Source organism: Ovis canadensis, chromosome 19 (genome assembly GCF_042477335.2).
Source record: "Ovis canadensis isolate MfBH-ARS-UI-01 breed Bighorn chromosome 19, ARS-UI_OviCan_v2, whole genome shotgun sequence".
NCBI lineage: Eukaryota > Metazoa > Chordata > Mammalia > Artiodactyla > Bovidae > Ovis > Ovis canadensis.
The window spans coordinates 29,047,348-29,073,083 of record NC_091263.1 but is presented as its reverse complement, the minus strand read 5'-3'; the positions used below and the strand labels follow the sequence as shown (position 1 = coordinate 29,073,083).

Below are 25,736 nucleotides of genomic sequence, written 5' to 3'. Positions count from 1 at the left end.
CCAGAGCTGCCTGTAACAGACGTGAGACCCGGTGTGCATGGCCCCCACACCAGGAGCCACCCCGGGGGCTGACATGCTCCACTGTTGACCCAGAACCCTGCCTGGTAACCAGCAAGGGCTCAGAAAACATTTTGCTGAACGATGCAAACCACTGGTATCTAATCCTACATTTCACTTACTTTCAGAAACCAGCGGGCAGTGCAGGGTAAAGATCAGGAACACATTTGCAAACCAGGAAACCAGGGTCCAAAGGTTGTAAGAGGAATTCAAGAGGCTAGGAAGGGGCCGAGCCCACTGCACACGGCATCAGCCGGTCCCTCCAACTCTAATCCACACGCGACTCGCTGCCGCTCTCTGTGGCCCCCTGAGAGGATCCCCTAAGGAAGGAACCTGCACGGGAGCATTTCTTCTGCCTTCCCTTATTTGTGGGCATTCCGGCAGAACTGGGGGACCCTCCTGAGAACTGAGCCCGGGGTGCCCTGGGGCAGGCAGCGGCACACTGCACACCCTGCGCTTCTGTACTGGGCTCCGTAGATGCTTCTGTGGCTCCACCTCAGACTCCTGCGCCAGGAGCTACAAGGCTGGGACCCGGGAGCTGGCTTCCACAGCAAGTCCTTCAAGAGGGTCTTGCCCATCAACATTTGAGGTTGACAGTCCCTTGCGATTATAGTTAACTAAATTTGCTTTCTTAAAAAAACATGGATAAATGTGGCTCAACATTCAAACAGTCCAAAAGGGCAAGGTCCTTCCCCTGCCCTAGTCCCTCGCACACACCTGTCCTCTCCCTGCTTTCACCAGACACATCTCAGACTCCGCCCCAGAGCTGATCCAGCTGCTGCCATCTTTTCTGCTTACAGAAGGGGACATTGAGGCCCTGCCGGAAGTGCGGGAAACAGGGCGAGGTCTCGTGGCTGAGCAGTATTGGGACTGGATGCCAGGACCCCCGATCCTCTCCTGGGCCCCCATCCTGCGTTCACCTCCTGAGACATACCCCTGCTCACATTCCAGCCCACAGGGACAGGGACAAGTGCCAGACTTCTCTTCTCATCCTTGCTGCCTCGCTGTGGGCAGTAACCTGGGTCTCCAGGAGCGGGGAAGGACAAGCAGAGACACCCGCACAGGAGCAGAAAGAAACGGGCAAAGAAACCAGGACTTGGAGACAGAAACACCTCCTGACACTGGAAGGCCCATGGCCTTACCTGCCACCAGAAGCAGCTCTTTCTGAGAAAAGGGATAAACAATGACCCCGGCTCAGTTCCGTGCAGATGGGGTGTTAGGTTCTGAGCTGTTGCCTGATCGCACAGGACACCAGCTCCTGTGAGAAGAGCACAGCAGAGATGGCTGAGCAGCCCGGCGGCCGCCTTGACAGGCAGGGTCTCCGATTCGAGGTTAAAGTGCCGCCTTGCGCAACTGAATGTGGCCCCGTCCACTCAGACGCGCCAGAGCCTTGTGCAAGCAGAGGGCGGGAAGAGGCGGGACAGCGCGAAGCCAGAAGGACCCTGCTATGGAGGCCCCAGGACGTCAAAACTAACTGCAGTGTGCTGCAGAAATAGTGACTCCGACGGGCTTGGCATAGAAATCCACAAAAACAGACGACAGCACATCCCAGGTTAGACTAATTCTAACACAAAGACATATAGCTAGAACTGCACAGAAATTTTATCTTACAAGAAAAAATTAATTTTAAGAGATAAACCTCCAGGAAAATGCTCAAAAAATAGGAAGGGGTTAGGGGGGATGGATTACTATTCATTTGAATTTGTTTTCACTAGGTTTCCCAGGTGGCACCAGTGGTAAAGAATCTGCTGTCAATGCAGGAGACCCAAGAGACACAGGTTCAGTCCCTGGTTGGGAAGATTCCCTGGAGCAGGAAATGGCAACTACTCCAGCATACTGTGCCTGGAAAATTTCCACGGACAGAGGAGCCTGGCAGGCTACAGTCCACGGGGCTGCAAAGAGTCGAACACAACTGAGTGACTGAGCACATATTAAGAAATTAAAAAAAAAAAAAACTTTGGTATTCCAATTTTCCAGATATTTCCTCTTAAAAGTGTATATATTACATATAATTATTAAATCGTGAGAGGAAAATTTTTTACATGAAAATAGCCAGTGTCACTGTGATTGTAATTAATGTGCTCACAGCTGAATTAGTATTTAGACAGATGGAGCTGGTGGAAATTGGAACAACACTTGGAGTAAATAGTTTGACAGCATGTTTGGAGAAGCAAAATTCTGTCATGACCCTCAAACCAGTAACCTCCCACAGGGGATTAAATATGAGAGGAATCCAAAAAATCTGGAATGCAAAATACATAAGCGTGTTTATAGTACATATCTGATAAAGCTAAAAACATGCATAGCCAGGTTCTTTGAAAAGTTAAACAAAATGACTACGTGTGTGTTAGTTGCTCAGTCGTGTTCAACTCTTTGGGATTCCATGGACTGTAGCCCACCAGGCTCCTCTACCCATGGAATTTTCCAGGCAAGAAAACTGGAGTGGGTTGCCATTTCCTCCTCCAGGGGGTCTTCCTGACCCAGGGATCGAACCAGGTCTCCTGAATTGCAGGCAGATTCTTTACCACCTGAGCTACCAGGGAAACTGGATCAAATTACCATATGATCCAGCAATTCCATTTCTGGGTATATACCCAAAAGAAGTGAAAGCAGGGACTTGACCAGATATTTGTACATCATGTTCACAGTGGCATTATTACAACAGCCAGAAAGTAGAAGCGGCCCAAGTGTCCACCAGCGGATAAACAGGTAACAAAACGCGGAGTTCCAATAACACTGGAATATTATTCAGCCTTAAAAACAAGAAGAAAATTCTGACATACATTAGAGTATGGATGATATGCCAACCAAAATAAGCCAGTCACAAAAGAGCTGAAACCATGAATCCTGTTATGTGGCTGTTAGATTCAGATTCACAGAGACAGACTGTAGTAAGCTAATTGGCAGGGGATGGAGGGAGCAGGGAACAGGGAATGGGTGTTTAATGGGTGTTTAATGGGTACAGACTTCCCTGGTGGCTCAGATGGTAAAGTGTCTGTCTACAGTGCGAGAGACCCAGGTTCAATCCCTGGGTTGGGAAGATCCCCTGGAAAAGGAAATGTCAATTCACTCCTGTATATTGCCTGGAAAATCCCATGGACAGAGGAGCCTAGAAGGCTACAGTCCATGGGTTCGCAAAGAATCGGACACAACTGAGTGACTTCACTTTACTTTCATTTGCAGAAGATGATAAAGTTGAGGTAATTTATGGAGGTGATGTGTGTGCAACAAAGTGAACATACCTAACACCAAAGAACTGTACACTTAATGATGGCTAAAATGGTAAACTTTATGTTATGTGTATTTCACTCTTTTTTTTTTTTTTTTTTGGCTACATGGCATGTGGGATCTTAGTTCCCCAACCAGGAATCAAACCTGCATCCCCTGCAGTGAAATCACGAAGTCCTAACCACTGGACTGCCAGGGAGCGCTTACCTTTTTTTTTTAATAAAAAGATGACCACCCTACCATTGTTATCTCCCAATGCATGGCTTTCATTAGTGTTCCGGTACAAAGCTGCATAACTCCTGTTATTTTTAGTGTCCAATTTTGCAGAACAGGAAGTTTTTTAGAAGCAAGTATTTTTGTGTTATAGCAAGAATGCCTATATAAAGTTTAATTTTTGGGTAGTCAAGTTTTTTTCCACCAGGATTGCTGCTGCTAAGTCACTTCAGTCGTGTCCGACTCTGTGTGACCCCACAGACGGCAGCCCACCAGGCTCCCCTGTCCCTGGGATTCTCCAGGCAAGAACACTGGAGTGGGTTGCCGTTTCCTTCTCCAATGCATTAAAGTGAAAACTGAAAGTGAAGTCGCTCAGTCATGTCTGACTCTTAGCGACCCCATGGACTGCAGCCTACCAGGCTCCTCCGTCCATGGGATTTTCCAGGCAGGAGTACTGGAGTGGGGTGCCATTGCCTTCTCCACCAGGATTACTAAGATATAACTGACTTATAGCACTGTATGCATTTAAAGTGTACAGCATATTGATTTGACCTACATATACCACTGAAATGATGGTCACAATAAGTGTAGTGAACACTCATCATCTCACATTGACAAAAAATTAAAGAAAGAGAAAAATTGTTTTCATGTGATGAAAACTCTTAGGACTTGCTCTCTTAACAACTTCCATATATAACACACAGCAGGGTTAATTATATTCACCATGTTGTACAACATTTATGTATTTATACACATCATTCATGTTGTACATAAATAAGTACAGTACTTATTTATAACTGGAAGGCAGTTTTAACAGCCTTCATCCAGCTCCCTGCTCCCTTGACCCCCACCCCCACCTTTAGTAACCACAAATCTGATCTCTTGTTCTATGCGTTTGTTTTTTAAATATAACTGAACTGTGACACTATGTTAGTTCCTGTTACACAACAGAGTAATTCAATATTTCTATATATTTCAAAATGACCACCAGGATAGATCTAGTTAGAATCTGTAACCAACCAAAGAAACTACATAATTATTTACTATACTGCCCACATCGTACATTTCATACCGTGACTCATTTGTTTTGCAACTAGAAGTCTGTACCACTTACTCTCCCCCTTGATAATTTTCTTTATAATCTTAAGTCTTTGTGTCATGCTTAGGATGGCCTTCCCATCTCAAGATTATTAATATAACCAGCAAAATTTACTTCCAGCACTTTATGGCTTCATTCTTAACATTCTGTCTTTGAACCACCTGGATTTTATTGGGTTTGAAGGAGCTGCTTCCCTGGTGGATCAGATGGTAAAGAATCTGCCTGCAACATAGGAAATGCAGGTTCAGTTCCTGGGTTGGGAAGATCCTCTGGAAAAAGGAAGGGCTACCCACTCCAGTATTCTTGCCTGGAGAATTCCATGGACAGAGGAGCCTGGCGGGCTATAGTCCATAGGGTTGCAAAGAGTCGGACATGATTGAGTGACTAACACACACACACTTTTTATAATGTATCCAGCTGTACTTTTTATAATGATAAGAAACAGAAGCGATAATAATGGCAAATATTTACACATGCTACCATCTTCAGTATTTATTTCCACTGATTCATTTAAACCTCCCAACAGCCCTAAGAGTAGAAATTATTATCATCCCCATTTTACAGAAGGGGAAACCTAAGGCACAGAGAGGTTAAATAACTGAACCTACATCACACAGTAAGTATTAGACCTGGTTTTCTAACACAGAGTCTGGACCCAGCGGCCACAGCCACCACCCATGCTGCCTCTGCCCCTCTGGTCTCACTGATTAAATAATTCCTCTGTATAACTCTCTTTTCTCTAAATTGTCCTCCTCTTCCCAACTTCCACTCCCTTGAGTACTTTGCTTTGAAACTTCCTGAGACAGAGAACATCACTAAAGCTTTACTTCTGACCCATTCAGAGACTTTGTCTTCAAACAGGAGCACGTCAGACATGACTGATCTTACTTTTGTCCTGCCTCCTGGTGGTTCTACTCTCTTGAGGTTTCATTAGTTATCTGTCTTTTGTTTTACAGACTATGTGCCTCCAGACTCTTTTTTTTTTTTTGTAATGATTTAGGGCAGAATTTTCTTCAAGTGTTGGAAATAGATGGTGCCAAGCAACGTGAAGGGTAGCCTCCAACTCTGAGTTACCATCTCCATTCACCCTTTGAGCTACGCAAACACTATGATTTTCTTGTGGGGGTTCATGATGTGAAAGAGAAGGAAACACTGATTTGAAAGGTTCACGTTCTATCGCTAAAATATGGCATCTTATGATGCTAGTGGCTTCCCAGACATCCACAATCTCCCGCTTTCCTTAGTATCGAAGACCTGGGAAGGCTCATTTCTTAGCCTCCCTTATAGCAAGGTGTAACCAAGAGTGTTAAGTTCTGGTCACTGAGATTTAAGTAGTGGTGTGGTGAGGCTTTTCTAAAGGTGTCTTTCTAGAGCCTGGAATTTGGACATGACAGCTGGAACTTCAGTAGCCTTCTGAGAACATGAGGTGACTTTGAGGATTAAAAGCATGAGTATGGTGGAACTGAAGGACAGGAGAAGCCTGGACCTTTGAGGACAGAAGGGTTATACCAGCACTGCAGAGCCTCCCTCTGAACTGCTTTTATGTGAAAGAAAAATAAATCCTGTGAAGTGAAGGCACTGTTCTCTACAGCAAAGCCTAAGCCTTACTGATGAAGGTAGTTTCCATTAAATTATTAATACTAGGAGATAAATGTGTATTTCTCTCATTATCTGTAGCAAAAATAGAATAATTTGCTTGTACTTCATCTCACTATTCTCGCTCCTACCTCGGGTTTTGTTGCTCTAATCTGGGGGTTCAGATCCAATTTCCTGTTTTCAGATTAACTCTTTACACTTACATTTGCTTTCTGATTTCCAAATATGTTTACAAACCTGGTATTTATGGTTAGACTCTCCCAGACCCTCACCCTGAGCAGCTGCCAGAGTTCACAGCCCAGTCCTCTGTCTCTCTTCTCCCTCCCAAAGTCAGCCTTTTACCAGGCGACAAGTCAGGAAGTCAGTTAGCATAGGCGATAAACTTTGAGAGAAAGAATTCTGTGCCAGATCACAGAGACTTTATTAATAGAACAAATTTTGTGATCCCAAAATACCTACGGTGCCTCTACCATTCAATGCAGTCAACTGTTTTATTGTTAATCTAAATTAACTTCCTGAACAGGAAATTCTGTTTATAAATGAACAATGGTTAGTTTTTCAAAACACCACATGAGATCATGTGGATATTAAAAGACTTCAAACTCATCCCTAAACAGTTCACTACAGCCTGATAATAAACAGTTAAAACAGATAAAACAATAAAACCTGGGCATGAAACAATTCTGTGTTACTTGAACCAGGGTTCAAACCAACACAAACATAAATTCAAAATGTATTAATAGAAAATTACAAAAGATAACTTTTTACAAAGCAGAATACAAATAAAGAAATATAAAGCTTTATTAAATATAATAAAGGAAAAAAACTTAAGTTATCAGGTGACGTTGGTATGATACACAGGTGTCACGAGCAGTTAAAAGCTTCTGTTAAGTGTGCACTTGAATAGCACAGATGACTGACTACTCAAGAAGATCTCTTGCTCTGCTCTCCAAAGCCAGGGATGAGCAAAGAAAAACAAGGACAGCAGAAACCAAGAAGTGACTTCCTGAAAGCTCATTAGAAATGCAGCCCCACTGGGGGCACGTGAGTGCATTGAGGGGAGGACAGCTGTAGGGCATGGAGTGTTTTTTAGGGCAGTGAAAATGTTCCAAAATTAACTGTGGTGATGACTGCACAACCCTGTGAACATACTAGAAACCATCAAATTATATGCTATAAATGGGTGAATTATATGGTATGTGAATTCTATCTCAATGAAGCGGTTACTCACACAAAAAATGTAACCACAAAGAATGTTTAAAAAGGTCACTAGGCACACCTAGCATCTTTGGACACATCTCCAAATCTTCCACCAAACACTGTTCATAAAAGATGCATCTGAATCTCCCTAAAAGGTTAATCACCTTTCCCACCATTCTAGGAAAGTCCAAGGAATTTCTAATACCCTTCTAGCCATTTCTACTGAAAATGGGTCAAGCGAAATAAGAGCTCATGCTTAAAAACAATAAGCTCTGGCTGCCCAGAGAATCCAACAATATGGACCAACTCTTCATGGCTTAACAATGCTGAGTGGGTAGGGTATTACTGGACCCACCAGAAGCCCTTTGAATTTATTTATTTATTTGGCTTCTCAACTAAAAAGGGATATTTCTCTCTTGTTAAGTTGACATCCTGATACAGATCAGGGCGTGAAGGTGTAGACCAGAAGTCCACCAACTACAGTCCACTACAAAATTCAGTCCCCTGTCTGTTTTTATAAATAAAACTTCCATTGGAACAGAGCTACACCCATTCCTTAAGGTACTGTCTGTGGCTGCTGTCAACTACAACAGCAGAGACCACAGAATCAACAAGCCTGAAACATTTACTCTCTGGCCCTTCAGGGAGAAGCATGCCAACCCCTGGCTCTAGGCCACCGGAGTCTACCACCTTCCCCCACCCACACCCACCCAGTTCCCTAGCCCAGTGGAGCTAAGAGACTAGGCCAAGGGCTTGAAGGTCACTGATACCATGGGGTGTTCCTGAAGACCACCTACAAGTCTCTGCCATTCAAGGCCACTCCAGCTACCTGAGGATCTCCTAAAATCCAGGCTGATCTCCCCTCACTTCCCACCCTTGCTGTGGCTCATTGTGAATGGAGTATCATTACACAACTCTGTGACCTTGAGCTGGGCCATGGAACTCCCCTTGGCCAGTGGAATGTGAGTGGACATCACTTACATCATATCCAACCAGAGGCTCTGAATATCCCTGTGTAGTTATATTTGTCCCCTTGAGCTCCTGTCCTCTGCCAGGAGAAGAACATGGCCCTAGACAGCTGCCGCCCTAGGGCCAGACATGTGGAACAGCCCTGAACTGAAGCCCAGGCGTGGAAACTTAAGACCAGGAGCAAGGAATAAGTGTTGCAGGAGCCACTGTAGAATCGGGAGTTGTTTGTTACCCAGCATTTCTACAGCAAAACCTGACTAATACATACCCAATTTAAAATCATGTAAAGTATGGCCACTGATAACTAGGAGGATGACGTTTACTGCATAGGGCTGAAATTCCATCACCATCAAGATTTCCTACCAAGAAGTCTAAGCAAGAAAGATGTGGCCATATTTGGCTTTCATAATACCCTCTTGTACAAAAATGACTTCTGGAACTAACTCTAGCAAAAAGCTGATGGGAAGAGAATAAAGGTGGGACAGACCAAGGCAGGAGAAGGGATGGGGCAGATTTCTTCTGTTCTACACATCTAAAGTTGCCAGCCCTAGCTGTCAGACGCTCGAGACAATTAACTCCTCAAACCCCGGGCTGCTGCAGGTGGCTGGTCTCAAGATTAAGGCCGCCACTCCTGCAGCCAGTGCTTCCCTGGCCCACTAGGTGGCGCTGCATCCGCTCCCAGGCAGGCCTGCACCCTCCCTCAGGTCCCAGACGAAGGAAGGAGAGATCAGAATACTCTCAGGCTTTCTTCAAACTCAGACTTGACCCTCCCCGCTTTTACTCACCACAAACCCCTACTTAAACAGAAATGAAATAGCATTGAGCAATGGAGTTCAAACCTGAAGTTATGACAACCTGAATTGTCTGTTGTGAGCTTTCTTTAATACAGGGAAAAAAAAATGGAGTAATATTTATCAGATACACTGAAATCTAACACATCGGATTGGGCGTGAGAACAGAATTTCTACCAAAAGAGAAGGGAGGTCAGGGTCCTCCTACCCATTGGCTTTGCCTCCTCCTCATCTTTCTAACCATTAATCCGCAAGAACTTCCCTCTCTCCCACCAAGAACATGACCCAGGTGCATGGTCCACCACACAGATTAAAATCCAGCCAGGGCTGAGAACCGCCTGGAAGATGACCATTTGAGTCTCACCCTGAGCTGACTCTCCGGGGGCCTGGGCTTTGTGTCGGCAACCTCTGGCTGCTCTAGCCACACTAGTTCATTTCCTTCCATCTGCCTTTCAAAGCCCTTGCTCATTTGCGACTCACACTACGCCTGGCGTGTGCTCACTTGTCTACTGTCCAGCCCCTCCACCCGTGGCATCAGGTCCGCAGTCACCTTCCCCACCGTGCCCATCACCTGCCAGTCAGTCAGACACCATCCAACTCCCCGCCTCTCCACTCCTGGACCATCGCCCTCCTGGATCACACCCCGGTCCTCCCAGCTCTCAAGCCCTCCACTCTGACCCCTCCACCACATTACCTCCATCGCCTCTGCCCATCAGCTTGATTCTCACAGCCCTTCCTCCCTCTGTGCTAAGTTCATGGCATCCACAGGACAAAACCCAATTCTGCACAAAAACAAATGGTCCACCTTACTCTGCCCTGCAGCTGGGCTGGGCGGGCCGGGGGGAGGAATCACAAAGCATGCTGGACAGACAGAGAGCCCTAGAATGCCGTGGGCCCCCAGGCTCACCACCCCGTGTCCCCCTCCAGCATGGTGCCCACAGAGGCCTTCGGGCACCAGGGACAGAAGTGAGATGGGCTGGATAGGGTCTGAACAGCCTCTCCCTGGACAGCGAACTAGGGTAACAGCCTCTGCACAGCTTCCAGGTGCCCAGCGCAGGAGCTGGCTGGTCCTCTCTCTCTCCTCCTCTCCCAGAGGTTGGTCGTTCCCTCCTGAGGACACCCCGAACTCCCAGTTCGCAGGCCTCTTCTTCACTCCATTTCCCTCTCTACCCAATTTACCTCCATCCAAGAATTCAGAAGGCTTCCTTGGTAGCTTAGCTGGTAAAGAATTCTGCAATGCAGCAGACCCTGGTTCGATTCCCGGGTCAGGAAGATCCCCTGGGGAAGGGATAGGCTACCCATTCCAGTATTCTTGGGCTTCCTTTGTGGCTCAGATGGTAAAGAATCCTCCTGCAATGCAGGAGACCTGGGTTTGGTCCTTGGGTTGGGAAGATCCCCTGGAGGAGGGCATAGCAACCCACTCTGGAGAATCCCCAAGGATAGAGAAGCCTGGTGGGCTACGGTCCATGGGGTCACAAACAGTCAGATATAACCCAGCAACTAAGCACAGCACAGCACAAGAATTCAGAAAATGCCCTGCACCGGCACTGCAGGCAGGGTGAACGGAGGCCCTCTCTGCTCCATCTTCACCTCCAAGGTGCTTCTAGCTAAATCTCGGCGTTTCCCAATGAGCAGTCCAAAGCCCTTCATTATCACAGGAAGTGTGTTGCCCGACACAATAGGGAAAGGGGCCAGCTTTACAACAGGCCAACTTCACCCCCTCCACATGCTGGAAAACACCAAAGAACATTAACCCAGCATGGCCTAGAACCTGTTGTCTCTACCTAAGAGGTCCTGAGTCTTGGCCGACCTAGATCTATCTTGGTTGTAAAAACTTTCTACAAAGGGGGAAAAAAAAAGAACTGTGTTTCTTTTTATGAAGTGGAGGATGGGAAGAACTGGGAAAGGAGAGGAAAGGAGAGGACGAGAAGGGAGGAGAAACAGGTGGCAAGGAGGAGAGAAGAGGGGTTGGAGGAAAAAGAGATGGAGGGAGGGAAGGGGACGAAGTGGAGAGAGGAAGAGAGAAGAAAAGGGAGTAGAAAAAGAAAACGGGAAATGAAAGTTCTCCAAGAGCACCGTCTGGAACCAGAGAGCCCACTGGCCCCAGTCTCTGGCGGTCCCTGTTCTGCAGATGAGACCTTTTCTATCCGGCTTCTTTCACCCCGCACGCTGCTTCCAAGTGCTATCCATGCTATATAGCATATATCAGTATTTCATCCCTTTTTATCCCTGAATCATATCCCATGGTATGAATATACTGCATTTTGTTTATCCAATCATCAACTGATAGACATCTGGGTCTCCTTTCTGGCTATTGTGAATAATGCTGCTTGGAACACACATATAAAGTTTTGTGCGGAATTATGTTTTCATTTCTGTTGGGTACATAACTTGGAGAAAAACTGTTAAGTCATACAGCAGCTACTATGTTTAACCTGAAGAACCACCAGACTGCTTTCCATGGTGCAAGCTTTGGGGAAGTTTGTTACACAGTGACAGAAGACTAATACAAGAGAATTAAACGAAGTTAGACACAAGAGGCACTGAGGACGGCATGAAGCACACAGCACTCTGTCGGTGTCAGCTACTATCATCAGAGCACCTTCCCACCACAGGGCCTTTGCTCACGCTATCGTCAATGTGTGGATCGCTCCTTCCCTCTCTCCCTCTCTGCTGACACCTACACAGCCTTCAGATTTCTGCCTAAATATGGCTTTCCTACAGGAGCCTTCTTAGAAATGCTACTTCAGAAATCCCCTTTACATAATCTCTAAGCACCCTGTACTTCTGTGAATTGTGGACATAGTCATAGTTTTGTGTAACTATTTTCAAGACATTTTTTCCTCTTCTGAAATATAAAAGAATCTCACCCTGGCACACCACCCTACCCTCTGTACACACAACAGAATCTCCAGAATACCTCTTAAAGGCCAACAACCCACTAGAAAAATGAGCAAAGACAAAAAGCAGGCTGTTTGCAGAAAATGAGACAAAAGAGAAAGGAGGAACAGACTTGTTCATAATTAAGAAGAAACAAAATGAGATGAAATACCATTTTGTATGACTATCTGATTAACCATGATGAAAATGGTCAATTAAGCCCAAAGACCCCTGCCTCCCCACATGGACGCTGGGCACTTAACAGGTGCAGGCTCTTTGGAGGGCTATGCTGCGATGCACAGCAAATCCTAAATGCATATTCCCTGGTAGCCCACAGACATGTGAAACAAGTGACCCAAAAGACATACATGCAAGAATGTTGTTCCTTGGGGCACTGTTAAAAAGCAAACACTGGAGACAAACACTGTCAAGAGGGAACTCACAAAAACAGTGGCTCATTCTTGGCCGCTGAGAGGCCAGTATGGTTAACTGCCCTTAGAGCTAATACCTGCACAGCAACCCTATCCACAGGGGCAGCACCCGCCTGCTCACTACACACTCTAAGGAGGCCAGGTCCGTGAAGCTACAACCAGAACTCAGGCTCCATCATTCCACTTTAGTTTCTCCTTTACATTACTATAAGGCATTCCATCGTTATTTCTAAGATGATGTATTTAGAAGGATTCATTACCTATTAACCTGGTTAATAAAGGAGGAAGTGCACAATGCTTGTTACAAAAAAAAAACCATAATGTCTGAGAACATAAGCAAATGGAAGATGATAATGATAAAGCCAAACCATGAACAACTATGAAGCCATTTCAAAGCATAAGGCACCATAATGTATTGCAATGACGCAATCATAATATTGTTAATGTTTAAAATGCAGATTTGGGTATACGGTATGGTCCCATTAGTGTATTTTCAGAAAAAAAGAATTAGTTGCATAAAAACTTACTGGAACGATTTTTTAATGGTTAAACTGTACCGATGGAAGGGTGATTGCTACTCTACATTGACTACGCTTTGGTACAATTTTGAGTTTTACTATCTGCATGTGTAATTTTTATCATTAAAAGTCTACTTCAATGAACTTAATAGAAGAGAAAAACACACAATGAAGGAGGTTAAATAGTGTCAGAAAGCAACACTGTTGGGTCCAAACCCCAAGGATGCCTGGTTTACAGGAGAGGACAGGTCTCCCCACTCTGCACCTCCTTAAAGATGAGGGGGTATCAGTCCCTGCCCAGCAGGGTTGTGCTGAGAACCAAGTGAGTTTCCAGAGCAGTGCCTGGAAGCCCGCCAGGCACAGAGCAACTACCCAGTAAGTGTCAGCCTTTGTTAGGATCTGTGATGGCTAATTGTCAACCAGACTGAGCCGTGGGGTACCCAGATATTTGGCCGAACATTATTCTGGGTTGTTTCTGTGAGGGTGTTTTTGGATAAGATTAAGATTTAAATCAGTAGACCGAGTGGAGCAGATTCCCCCTCCATGATGTGGGCGGGCCTCATCTAATCCACAGCAAGGTCTGAATAGAACAAAAAGGCTGACTCTCCCTAGGGTAAGACAGAATTCCTCCTGCCTGACTGCCCTCCAGCTGACATCAGCTTTTTCCTACCTTTGGACTCAAACTGAAACACTGGCTCTTTCTAGGCTGTTAGTGTTCATTGCTCAGTCATATCTGACTTTTTGTGACCCCCACAGACTGTAGCCCACCAGGCTCCTTTGTTCATGGAATTCTCCAGGCAAGAATACTTGAGTGGGTACCATTCCCTTCTCCAGGGGATCTCCCTAACCCAGGGATTGAACCCGGGTCTGCTGCTTTGCAGGCAGATTCTTTACGTCTGAGCCACTGAGCCTGCTAATCTCCAGACTGGAATTACACCACTGCCTCTCCTGGGTCTCCAGCTTGCCAACTATATATCTTGGGACGTGTCAGCTTCCATAATTGCATAAGGCAATTCCTTAGAATATGATATGTAAACATATATAATATAATATAATAAAAATAGCCTGTTGGTTCTGTTTCTCAGAAAAGCCCTAACACAAGATCTATGAAATCTGATTTGTTCCAAGTCCAATTACAGCCATAAAGTTCCTGCTCATGATAGTTTCTGCTTGATTTGCTCAAGTTTGTCTGAGGTCAAGAGAAGAAAGTCAAGGTTCTCGGGGCCATGAGTCCCAGAATCACCAGTGAACTGTGTGGCTGGGAGAACATTCAAACCCACCTGCAAGCCACACCCAGCACTCTCTCTTGCTGAATCACTTTCAAGTCCCTACAACAAACCTCAGCAGAGGGGGCACAAAAGGATGCTGAGGACAGAGGTGCACGTCTGGCCCTTCCAGTCCCCCTAAAGAGCAGCTTGAACACAGCGTGTGTGAAGCGACAACTGCTCTGATACTTGCAAAGCAAATCAAAGCAAATCCATTATGAAAACCCGGTGCCTAAAGGAACACCCTTAGGAATGCTATTTACAGCTGGGGGACTCAATGTACTGAAGCCCTTGCAAAGCACCCCTGATCAAATCTTTAATGACACTACTCTTTATTTTTTATTTTATTTTTTAATTTGGCCATGCCACGCAGCATGTGGGATCTTCATTACACCACAACTAGGGGTCAGACCCGTGGGCCCTGCATTGGAAGTGCAGAGTCTTACCCAGGGGAATGCCAGGGAAGTCCCTTTATTTTTTTATTTTAATTTATTATTTGCCAGTTTCCTAAAACAGTTTGAAAGAGGCAAAGACTAACACCAATACATCAGATACATTAAAACTTGTCTCAAATTCAGAACAAAAATAAATTATGAAGATAAGAATATATCAGGCATCCGTAACTATAGCCTGTCAATCATATGTCAGGACTCTTACTAATAATTGTAACTAAAATTTACAGTACCTGTCAAAACTCTGTCTAATAAATATTCTACCCACTCACCTAAGGATGAGGAGTGGAGGAGAAGCAAGGTCAGCATGTTTAAAAGACAAAAGTGAGTGTTTTTGTGTTTTGCTGAAGATTAAGTGTTAGCTCTAAAACCAGCATAACAGGGCCCTCCTCCTGCACTGCATTTGCAAAAACAGACCAATTGCTAAACCGGGGCCGTTCAACTGAGAGAAGCAAAGATCATTTCTAAGTTATAAATTCAGCAAAGCATGTGCAGTTCCCTAGACTCTAATTCACATTTTCTCACTCTGTAAAAGAAGGGGTGTTTCATCGTCCATTTTTTTCTGTTTCATTTAGCTAAGTAAGGACCATTAACATCATACATTTTCAATGGAAAACACAATAAAAATTTTATACTAGACAGGAATTGATAAGCAAGACTTCACATTTAATTCATAAAAGATGTCCATAATATTTTATTTGAGCATGTTTTCAGAGGATAAGTCACCAAGTCTGATGGCTTGAATTGGTGACAGAAAAGGAACAAATCTGAAATGGTGGCCCTACAATGACAAGGACACCCAGATAGGACAGTTCCCATGAGCATGGGGGGAGCAATCCTGGCCGGCTCACAGTGAGTCACTTCCACCTCTGCCCACCTCCAGGGCTCTGAGGGGGAGACCAGATCTCACCTGTGGACACCATCAAAAAGCTGGCCTCAGATAGATGCTAGTTGAACAGAATTACTGACCAAGCCTGAAGATATTTTAAATACACACACACCACAGCATCTCTATAATCTCCCATCCAGAGTTCTCACATGTCTTGAAACCTACAACTGAATGGAATAAGAAGAGCTCAGGCTTCCGAGAAACTCACGGGTGTGTGGTCCCAGACAGACCATGAGTAACAGCATATAGACAGGACAGAAACTAGATGCACCAACTGTCGGACTCTGATCAGCTTAGAGGAAGTGAGCAGAAACATTAGCCCCACAACATGAGACAAGCCAGAGCAGAACCGATTAGCAAGCTCACCATCACCGGGGTGTGGACGGGAGGGACAGGACCAAGCACATTTAATACCGAGGGAAAAAAGAGAAAACTGAGGGTAGAAAAAGAGGAAAGGATGGGGGGAGACACTGTCTGACTGTGTTCCTCACCTTCTGAAAAATCCCTTGCTGACCCAGACATCAGATGAGGCTTTAAGAAACCAGGATAAGACACAGGATCAGGAAAATCATAGAGGAGGAGAGGTCAGAGGTGACCTTGGAGACCTTGCTCAGCCGCTTCAGAGAATTTTGGAGGGCAAGGTGGTGGGAGTCCTGAAGCCTGGTCCCAACTCAGACACGCTGCTCACAGCCCAGCGGGGGTCACCCACCCCTCCTGAGCCTGGATGAGGGACTAAGAGGGGGGTGAGCGGCTTCCAAGGTCCCTCCACTCTGCATATCAGCAAGTCAATACTGCAGTTTCCCATCCCAGGTCCAAGGACAACCTGCCAAGCTGAACAGAACAGGAGAGAAACGACTTCTCCTGCGGCCTTTCGCCTCTCTGGCCCCAGTCTTCACAAAGGAAAGCACAGTGGACATGCCGGGCAAACACACTCACCATCTGGCCCCAATCTTCACAAAGGAAAGCACAGTGGACATGCTGGGCAAACACACTCACCACATGAGCTTGTCCGAATGAGCCTGCCTGGGCAGAGCCCTGGCAGAGGCTGGGCCCTCACGGGCTGCCCGAACTGAAATACCAAGGCCATGTGCAGAAAGAGACTCCAGCGGCAGCTCAGAGCGAAGAGCGATCCTCCATTAGCACCCAGCCTGGGCAGCACCTCAGCCCAGCCACCTTCTGCACCTACTCAGCATTTCTCTGAGTTTGCTTGTTGGGGCAAATCCTAAGACTGTGCACTGCCCTGGAAGCACAATGGGTTACGTAACTCCAGGCAGCCTGGGCACCCTATCAGCTCATCTCGTTAAACCACCCCAAACCAAAAAATGACGCACCCCAAAATGTGATATCCCTGGGGAGGAGGAAGGGGAGGGGGAGCGGGGCTTTGTGCTGGGCAATTTGGCTTTGCCTAAAAATTAGAGGGGAACAAAAAGCCTGTTGTTCATCTCAGCGCTCCCTGGGAACCGGGGGTGGCATGGATTTATCTGAGGCTGGATGCCAAGCGGTCTCCCAGGACTGTGCTTGGCAAAGCCCTTGGAGTCCACATACATGTTCTTGGGGATTCTCAAGAGGGTTTTCTGGCTTGTGTCTTCCTCCCAAAGACCAACATATAAAGCTTTAACCTGAGTGTGTTCTGCACTGTCTGGCTGCCTTAAGCACGTAACAGTGGCTGTGTTTACACTCTTGCTTACCAAGCCACTGCCAAACGTGACAGCGCTGAGCTGTTTCTCAGCTGTCCCATGGCGCCTGCTTCGGATGTTCCAGCAGAGAACCGCCAGCTACCACGCCCCATAGGGCTTGACGTTTCAGCACTGCCATTCTGCCATTACTCTGCCCTCATTTGTCACGTTCGAACTGAAACTACTTTAACAAGTGAAACGCTTCCTGGATTTCACTGGCAAAATGCCACTAGAATCCCAGCGGTGAGCTTATGTGTTCAGACAAACGAAAATGCAGTTGGGACACTGCCTCCCCTGGGAAGGCCCCCTGGTCTCCCCCATCCTTTCCCCTTCAAGGCTCAGCCAGGCCCCCTCCTTGGTGTTCTTCCGTATGCCTAACCATTGGTCTAACCATGCTGCATAGCCTATTTCTACTCGCTTATTTGTCTCCCCACCTGGACTGTATTCCTGGCGGAGGTGGGGCAGGGAACATGTATCTTAGGGTCAGGATCTACATCAAGCCCCACACCTTAGAGCTCAGGGATCTGAAGGCAGGATGCTGAGCTTTTCCTGATTTAATCAACATTCCCCACTTCATGGGAATGCAGTAATAATTAATCGACACATTTCATTCACTCAGCAAATAGTTACTGAGTAACGGCCACATGCAGGTGCTCTTACAGTCACGAGACTCAAGGGTGCACAAAATCCGCGCCCTTGCCTTTGTGATTGCCCTAGCAGCAGTTTTTATTTACCTGCAAGTTTGGTCAACAGAATGCCACCATGGTAGTGCATGGCTAAATCTGGGGAAGAAGCTAAAGCAGGTAAGGGAGATGGGGAAAGGGGTAGACCATTCTCTCTGCAGGGGACTCACTAAAGGCCTCCAAGGAAATGCCATCTGGAGAAAGTACAGTAGGAATCAGGAGGCCATCTGCGGTTAAGGCCACCCAGGAGCTGGGCAGCAGCGAGAACAAAGGCCCTGAGGTGGGATGTTCTGGGTCTGTCCAAAAATTAGTGAAGAGGCCAGTGTATCTGGAATGGAGTGAGCTGAAGAGGAGATGGGTCAAAGGGGCACAGGAAACTCTATCACTTAAGCCATGGACAGAAGGCAGCCTAGGGGAGGTGTGGAGCAGAAGGGTTAAGCCATCCAACTTTGTATTTAGAAAGTCACTCCTTTAGATAGGCAGAGACTGGACTGCACAGAGGCAAGCAAGGAAGCAGGAGGCCCAGTCAGGAGGCCACTGCAACAATCTGAGCATGAGATGAAGGTGGCTTCAACCAGTTACTGTTGGGGCTGGCAAGAACCAGTCAAACTCTGGACACAGTGTGAACCATGAGTCACTAGACTTCCTAGCGAACCAAGATAGGAAAGAGATACAGAGGTCACGAGTGCCTCCAAGGCTTCTGGCCTGAGCAGCTGAAAGGGCAAAAGGACCATTTAGAAAGACTGCAAAGAAAGCAGGTGGAGGAGGAAACCAGGAGTTCAGGGAAGGCCAGGGTAGTGAGAGAAACCCGTCAGGCATCCACGTCAAATGCTGTGCTGTGGAGCCAGACCCTCACATCTGGCCTTCAGGGAGAAAGTCCAGCATGAGGGCAGGCGCTGGTAGCAGTCAGCACAGAGGCAGGTTCCAACTCCTGGAGCCTGGGGGAGACCACTTAGGGAGTCGCAGACCCAGGAGAGAGAAGAGCTGAGCCCCGGGGCCTCCCAGTTCCTGGAGAGGAGCAGCCAGCCAGGTCAAGACCCAAAGCCAAGGGAGGACCACATTTTCAGGAGAAGGGGGTGGCTGGCAGTGTCAACTCCTGCCGAGAAGGCTGAGGATGGACAGCCGAACTGCACGAGGCCATCAGTACTGGGGGTACGGTGGGGTCTAAGCCTGTGTGTAGTGGACACACGAGAGAACAGGAGAAAAACCAGAATCGGCAAACCAAAGAGCAGAGACAAGGGATGCTGGCTTTCGGGGAAAGAGCAAAGAAGCATTCCTTTTAAGAAGGAGGGTTTGGTTACCTGTTTTTGTGCTAATAGGAGAGACACAGGAGCAAGGAGAAACGGATGGTATGGTAGAGACAGGACAGGTGCTGGGAGCGTGTCCTTTGGGGGCCAGGCAAGTAGCAGGAGGATTCAGCACACAAGTGGAGGAAGTGCTCGGCACCCAGGGGTTTGGCTGGGATCCCCGGCATCTCCACGTCCCTCTTGGCCAGGAAGCTTTTGACATGGGGTGGGGTGGGGTGGGGTGGGGTCCTCTATGCTTAACTGGTGAGAAAATGGTGAAAACCAACTGGAAGCAAATCTGCATATCTGAAACTGTCAATGAACATTATTTCCAACAAGAGTGTGAAAGCAAGCAGTGCAGACAAGGTGAGACCTGGGCAGAAACTTCGATAAAAACGCAACTGGATGTATCACAATGATCCTCACGGCTGTTCCGCACACCAGCCCTCACCGTTCCCACTCACAGCCCCTCCAGTGCTGGCTCCAAACACTTGTCACAAGGATTCCTCAGGGAGAGAAACAAGCCAGAGCTCCATTACAATGTGCCTGAATAGCAGGTGCTGCCAGTGCACTGGGTGGGTGGGGGGTGGATCCCCCTGTTCCCAGGACACTGGGAAGGTGCGACTGACACAGGCGTCCATGAGAACTTGAACTTGACAGTGTGCACAGGGCCCTGTGGGGAGTTCCCCGCTGCTGCAGCCCACAGCACCATGGCGTGTTATTTTCATTACACCTGTTTTATGTCGGAAGAAACAGAGCCTCAGGGAGAGGGGCGAGGGACCAAACCACCCTGAGCACCGCTACGGGCCGGGCGCACTGCTCAAGACTCAGTGCTCCCATCTTTAACCTTCAGGACAATTCTATTACACAGTGTCTTCATCTCAGACAGTTCAGTTCTGGACAGCAGGTCTCACAATCCCAAAGCGGTGACTCCTTGCCCTTTGGTGGTCTCTCCTCAACCTCCAGGTCCCTTCCCAGACTCCCTCCTGCGGCCCCACCATTACCCAGTCCTCACTGACTCCCCCATCCCTGGCAGGGAGAGGCCCCCTTACCAGTGATGGTGCAGGCATCTCGGTACCCTCTGCAGCTGGGCGCATCTTCCACGGCCTCGCTCACATAGTGCTCCTCGGGGATGCCCAGGCCGCAGGCTAGGACTGCATGGTTACACGCCTCCGAAGGGGGCACAGAGTTGGCCAAAGTGTCGTCGTGCAGAGCTGTGGCGTCCAGCTTGGCAGGTTTCACAGGGAGGTGCCTACTGCCATCGGTGGCCCCGCTGCTGGAGTCTGGGGCAGTCGGGCAGACGGCCCCCAGGAGGTCTGGCACACTGGCAGCGGCTCCTCACGGGGAACCTAAGGGACAAGTCAGAGACAGGAGCACGGTGACTTAGAATCTCTGAAAAAAATGAACAAAATCTTCAGAAAATAAGAGCCCTCAGATGATGAGTGATCACATTGCAAATTTTGTTTCCTTTGAGCCAAGGTATTTCCAACTGAATTCTTCAGTTTCGATAAAGAATTGCAAGTGAAGTTCTATTCAACCACTCAGGGACCAGTACAGACTGAAATACAGGGCATGTGACTTCATTTACTAACTGAAACCTGTCTGAAAGAAGCTCTAAGCAAACAGACAGACTGGACCACAGCTGAGGGCACCTACCCTGATATGGGGCTCTCCAGGTGGCTCAGCTGTAGAGAAATGCCTGGCAGTGCAGGAGATGTGGGTTTATCCCTGGGTCAGGAAGATCCCCTGGAGAAGGAAATGGCAACCCACTCCAGTATTCTTGCCTGGGAAATCCCATGGGGAGAGGGGCCTGGTGGGCTACAGTCCATGGGGTCACAAAAGAGTTGAACACAACTTCGCAGCTACACAACAACAACCCTGAAATGACCATACCCAGGCCACTTGGCAGCCACAGAGTGTGGGAAGCGCTACGTGTGAGCATTCTGTACAAGACACAGACCCATCTGTTTGCTCAGTCACCCAGTGAGTGTCTGACTCTTAGTCCAGCTCTTATCAGTCTGATTTTTACAGCTGAAGGACAGGGGTCCTCAGAGAGGTTCAGAAGTTTCCAAAGGTCACAGAGCCAGGTGTGAACTAAGAAAAGGGATAGGAACTCCGTGGGGAAATGATCCTAGGCACCTGGCCACTGCCCCTCACTCTAGTGTATGCAGACATTTCCAAGACTTCACACAGGGTTCAGGAACAAAGCAGGCGCAGCCCTGGACGCTCTTTGGCTCCGGCCAACCCTGGCACACCAAGCAAAAGACTTCTTTCAGGCAGAGGAAACAAACGAGGCTTAAGGAAAGTGAGGGTGGACAGCCCTGAGAGATGAAAGCGCCTCTGTCTTACTCAGTTCTACTTGGGGAGCTTGCGGGAAGGAGAGATTTTTCTTAGCAGAGGAGTGAGAAATCCTGCATCCGGGTCAAGCTGTCAGCAAAAGAGGGGCCAGGAAAGGAAGCAGGAAAAAAGAACACAAGCAGACCAGTGGTTTTGCATTTGAGCTGAGGGGATTATCTTGCCTCTCGCTGGGGTCCTTGGCCCAGGTGCCCTGCCTCACTCTTCTCCTCCACTCGTGGTCCACGATTCCAGCCCCCAGGCTATCAAGCCTAATCCAGTTTGCTGCCAACAGAAAACATGTATGCATGCTCCTACAATTTCCTTCTTCTCCAGCATGGGATTGTTTTTGCAGCTCAGAACTTGAGCTAAAACCCCCCAGAGCTGTGTGACACTGGGGGGATAGTGTTGCTCCTCCAGGCCTCAGCCACACCATCATGAACAAAGAAGGGACTGAATGAGCATCAGAAAACCAGTCGCCTTGCAGCTGAGCCACGCCAGGAACCCCAAATGCAGGTAGGCGGAGCTGCAGGAGGGCGTCTGTGTCCTCCTCAGCCCTTCCGCCACTCCCCCAGTGATATTAGCATGAACCCTCTGCCACCCATGTGGAGGTGACCTCTGGCAGGAGAGTCAAGTGACACTGTGCAGACAGAGCTGCCCTCTGTGAACACGAATCACTCATTTCCCGAGAGATAAAGGGAGAGGTTCCTCGAGGACAAACTTCCTCCAGGCTGTCCGAAGGAAACCAGAACAGAACTTTGGGGCTGGAGGTCCAAAAGGTGACAAGGAGAAACCCGTGCTGGGGGATGGGGGAACCTCTCCAGGATCAGCCAGGTGCCTGAGCTTTCAAGGTTTATGTTCTGGGGGGGCAGAGGCAGCCAATATATCCAGGGACTAACTTGTAGTCACAGTTCAGCAATTCTGGACCAACAGGTCCCAGAACAGCAAAAGTTTCCATCAAGGGACAAATTGTTTACCAGGACCATATAGCCCTCTACTTCTACTGTGACAAACCGCCACAAATTTAGTGTTCTGAAATAGTCATTCGTCAAGGCAAGACTGCTATAGGTTATAGCAGTCCAACAGGAGCCTTGCCAGGTGGGCTCCAGCCAAGGCATCAGCAAGGCTGAGCTCCTTCCTGGAACTACAGGGAAGAACTCATATCCAGGCTTATTCAGAGTTGTTGGCAAAAATCAGCTACCTGTGGCTGCAGGACTGATGACCGTACTTCCATGTTGGCTGTCAGCCTGGGGCTGGTCTTTGTTGCTCAGGACTGCCCGTGTTCCTTCTCATGCTTTTCATGGGCTCCGAAAGGCCTCTCTCCAGTCCCTGCACGTGACCCCTAGGTCTCAGAGCCAGCAAAGGCATGTGGAGTCCACATGCTCTATCTGCTTCTGCTGCATCTTTCTCACCTCCTCTCCTGTTCTTTTCTGTTTTCAAAGGCTCATAATCCAGGACAATCTCCCTATCTTAAAGTCATGTGATCAATAACCTTATTTCCATCTGCAAAGTCCTCTCTTAGCAGTACCTAGATCACTGCTTGACTGATTAACCAGGGGATAGGAATCTTGATAGAACAACTTGAGATTTTGCCTCCCTCAAGGGCCTTTGGTTCTAAAAGAAACAGGATGCTTTAGAAGGCCCCACATTTCCCCAAGCCTAGTGAGAAGGCAAACTAGTCAGCCCACAGCCACCCAGACCCTTTTGGTTCTACAGGAAGATTTAGATCCAACGATGGGTATCACACAGGACTGGGTTTAGTCCCAGCTCAACCATTCCCTACAGACTGCAGGGGTCAGGTCCCAGATAGACTCATCTATAAAACATGGATACCACCAACCAGTTGTCAAGTTGCTGGAAGAAGTAGACACAACAAAAGCAGATAGTCTGCCAGGCCTACGACAGCAGGCCTGAAACTGAATTAAAAGTTAGGAGACCTGCCCTAAGGATCATAAGCATTTAAGCACCTGAATGTGCAGTGGAGGCATTTTTTCAATACTTATTTTTATCTTAGGAACAATAACATTAGGCCAGGGAACTTGCAGGCTGTGGATAGTCCTAAAGGAAAAGGACCATTTGAAATCAGGGTGAACACTCCAGAACCTTGACACCTGCTTCAGGATGACTTGCTTACCACCTATTAATATCTTGACTATGGCATGACTGGCACCAGAGCTCCCCCGTCTCCGGCCAGGGCCATGTGCTTTGTTGCCATCTTCAACTACTTCTCTGAGCAAACTGCTGCCTGCTTAACAGGTGGTAAGATGAACATGTGCTTTTTGAAAGTGCAGAGAGCCCCAGCATTCCTTGCAAAATGAGCTGCAGGTCTGGCACTGGGCTTGGTCTTTTAAATACATGACCTTGTTCAAGGTTCACAACCTATAAAGTAATATCAGTATCTGCTTTTTACAGGAGAGAAAACGGGCTCAGAGAGATTAAATAACTTATCCAGGATTTGAACCTAGATTTTTTTTCCCTTTATCATATTTTTTCATGAAGTTTAGTTGATTTACAATGTTGTATTAATTTCTGCTATACAGCAAAGTGACTCAGTTATACATACATACATTCTTTTTCATATTCTTCTCCCATATCTCCAAAGGATATTGAATATAGTTCCCCGTGCTACACAGTAGGACCCTGTTGTTTATCCACTCTAAATATAAACGCTTATATCTGCTAACCCCAATGTCCCACTCCATTCCTCCCCCAACACCTTCCCCCCTTCGGCAACCATAAGTCTGTCCTCTATGTCTGTGAGTCCATTTTGCAGACGTTTGTGTCACATTTGAGAGTCCACATGTATGAACCTAGATTTAAATGGCTCCAAAGATGCTGCACTCTCAGAGTTGTGAATATATTGTGCTTATGTGTTTAAAGTTGTTCTGTGTCCAATGGAGAATCAGACGTTTCATGGGATCTTGACCAATGATCGTTCTCCTGCGTCTGTCCACTGTCTTTCCTTTCTAGTTCTACCAGTTTATTGCTACCAACCCGTCACACTCCACCCTCATGCGCACATGCTCAGTCATGTGACCCCATGGACTGCAGCCCGCCAGGCTCCTCTGTCCACGGACTTTCCCAGGCAAGAATACTGGAGTGGGTTGCCATGTCCACTGTCTTTAAAAACAAGGCTCTTGCCATAACAGAGGCAAAGGAACTCAAAACCCCATTGAGACCACTCAATTCCTTGCAAGAAATATACCTCAGATAGCCCAGAGATGGGGTCTGGCCTCCAGGGCCATGCCGAGCTGGCTCACAGCTGATGGGAGACCGTACTGGTTTGCTCCTCTTCTACCACCTCAACTGACCTTTCTGGCCAGCTCCTTAAATAACAGGACAAGGGGCTAAAGAGCAGAAAATATGATGTAAGAGCTGAACAGCTGGAGAGGGAGGAGATGAGCTGCAGTTTTGCAGCAATAGTGCAGAACTGCCAAAAGCAGCCACTGGTCCTACAGGAGGATACTGCTCACTGAGGGCTTTCACATGGCCGTAATGCCCTTTGTCCTATAAAATAAATCTACAGCACAGCTTGGTAGATCTCCTCATTTTGTGAGGTAGCGGGTAGGGAATTTAAGCGACTTGCTCAAAGTTTTCTTCATACAACTGGCAAGAAGCAGGACTGGAAGTATTTCTTATTTACTCAAAAATTTCAGCTACTGCTACACCACGACACTGCACAAGGAGGGAGCAGTTTGGGAGAGGGCATATGTGGCTACCCACAGAACAAGTAAGAAGACTTGGAACAGCTAATATCAGCAACTACGGCTTCCCTGGTGGCTCAGACAGTAAAGCGTCTGTCTGCAATGCAGGAGACCTGGGTTCAATCCCTGGGGTTGGGATGACCCCCTGGAGAAGGAAATGGTAGCCCACTCCCGTACTCTTGCCTGGAAAATCCCATGGACGGAGGACCCTGGTAGGCTACAGTCCATGGGGTCGCAAAGAGTTGGACACGCCTGAGCGACTTCACTTTCACAGCCAGAAAGTCAGAGCCATGTTGGGAACCAAGGCCACAGGAAAGGCGATGCCCTATGGTCTCCAGGAGGGCTATCATGGCCTTCTGTGAAGTCCTATGAGACCCCTGAGGGTCCCTGGTGAACGAGAGGCCGGGACATCTGGGGACTAATACTGGGGTGACTGAAGGAAGAACTTGAGCATGGGATGGGGGC

At 47.6% G+C, this 25,736-nt stretch overlaps 1 protein-coding gene across 13 annotated transcripts in view; it reads right to left on the bottom strand.

Moving 5' to 3' along the window:
* Window positions 1–25,736, bottom strand: part of TRAK1 (trafficking kinesin protein 1) — a 154,787-nt gene that overhangs the window by 80,071 nt on the left and 48,980 nt on the right. For 5 of the 13 annotated variants that reach the window (XM_069560722.1, XM_069560726.1, XM_069560727.1 and 2 more), the window contains exon 2: window positions 20,286–20,582. Coding sequence is in view for 4 of the 13 variants with exons in the window: in XM_069560718.1 (XP_069416819.1) it covers window positions 16,585–16,675 (91 nt within the window). In the remaining 9 variants the exon portion in view is untranslated. Of the gene's footprint in view, window positions 1–1,199; window positions 1,419–16,584; window positions 16,906–20,285; window positions 20,583–24,772; window positions 24,872–25,736 lie in introns of those variants that run through there. The other 8 variants (XM_069560718.1, XM_069560731.1, XM_069560719.1 and 5 more) reach the window with 4 other exon arrangements.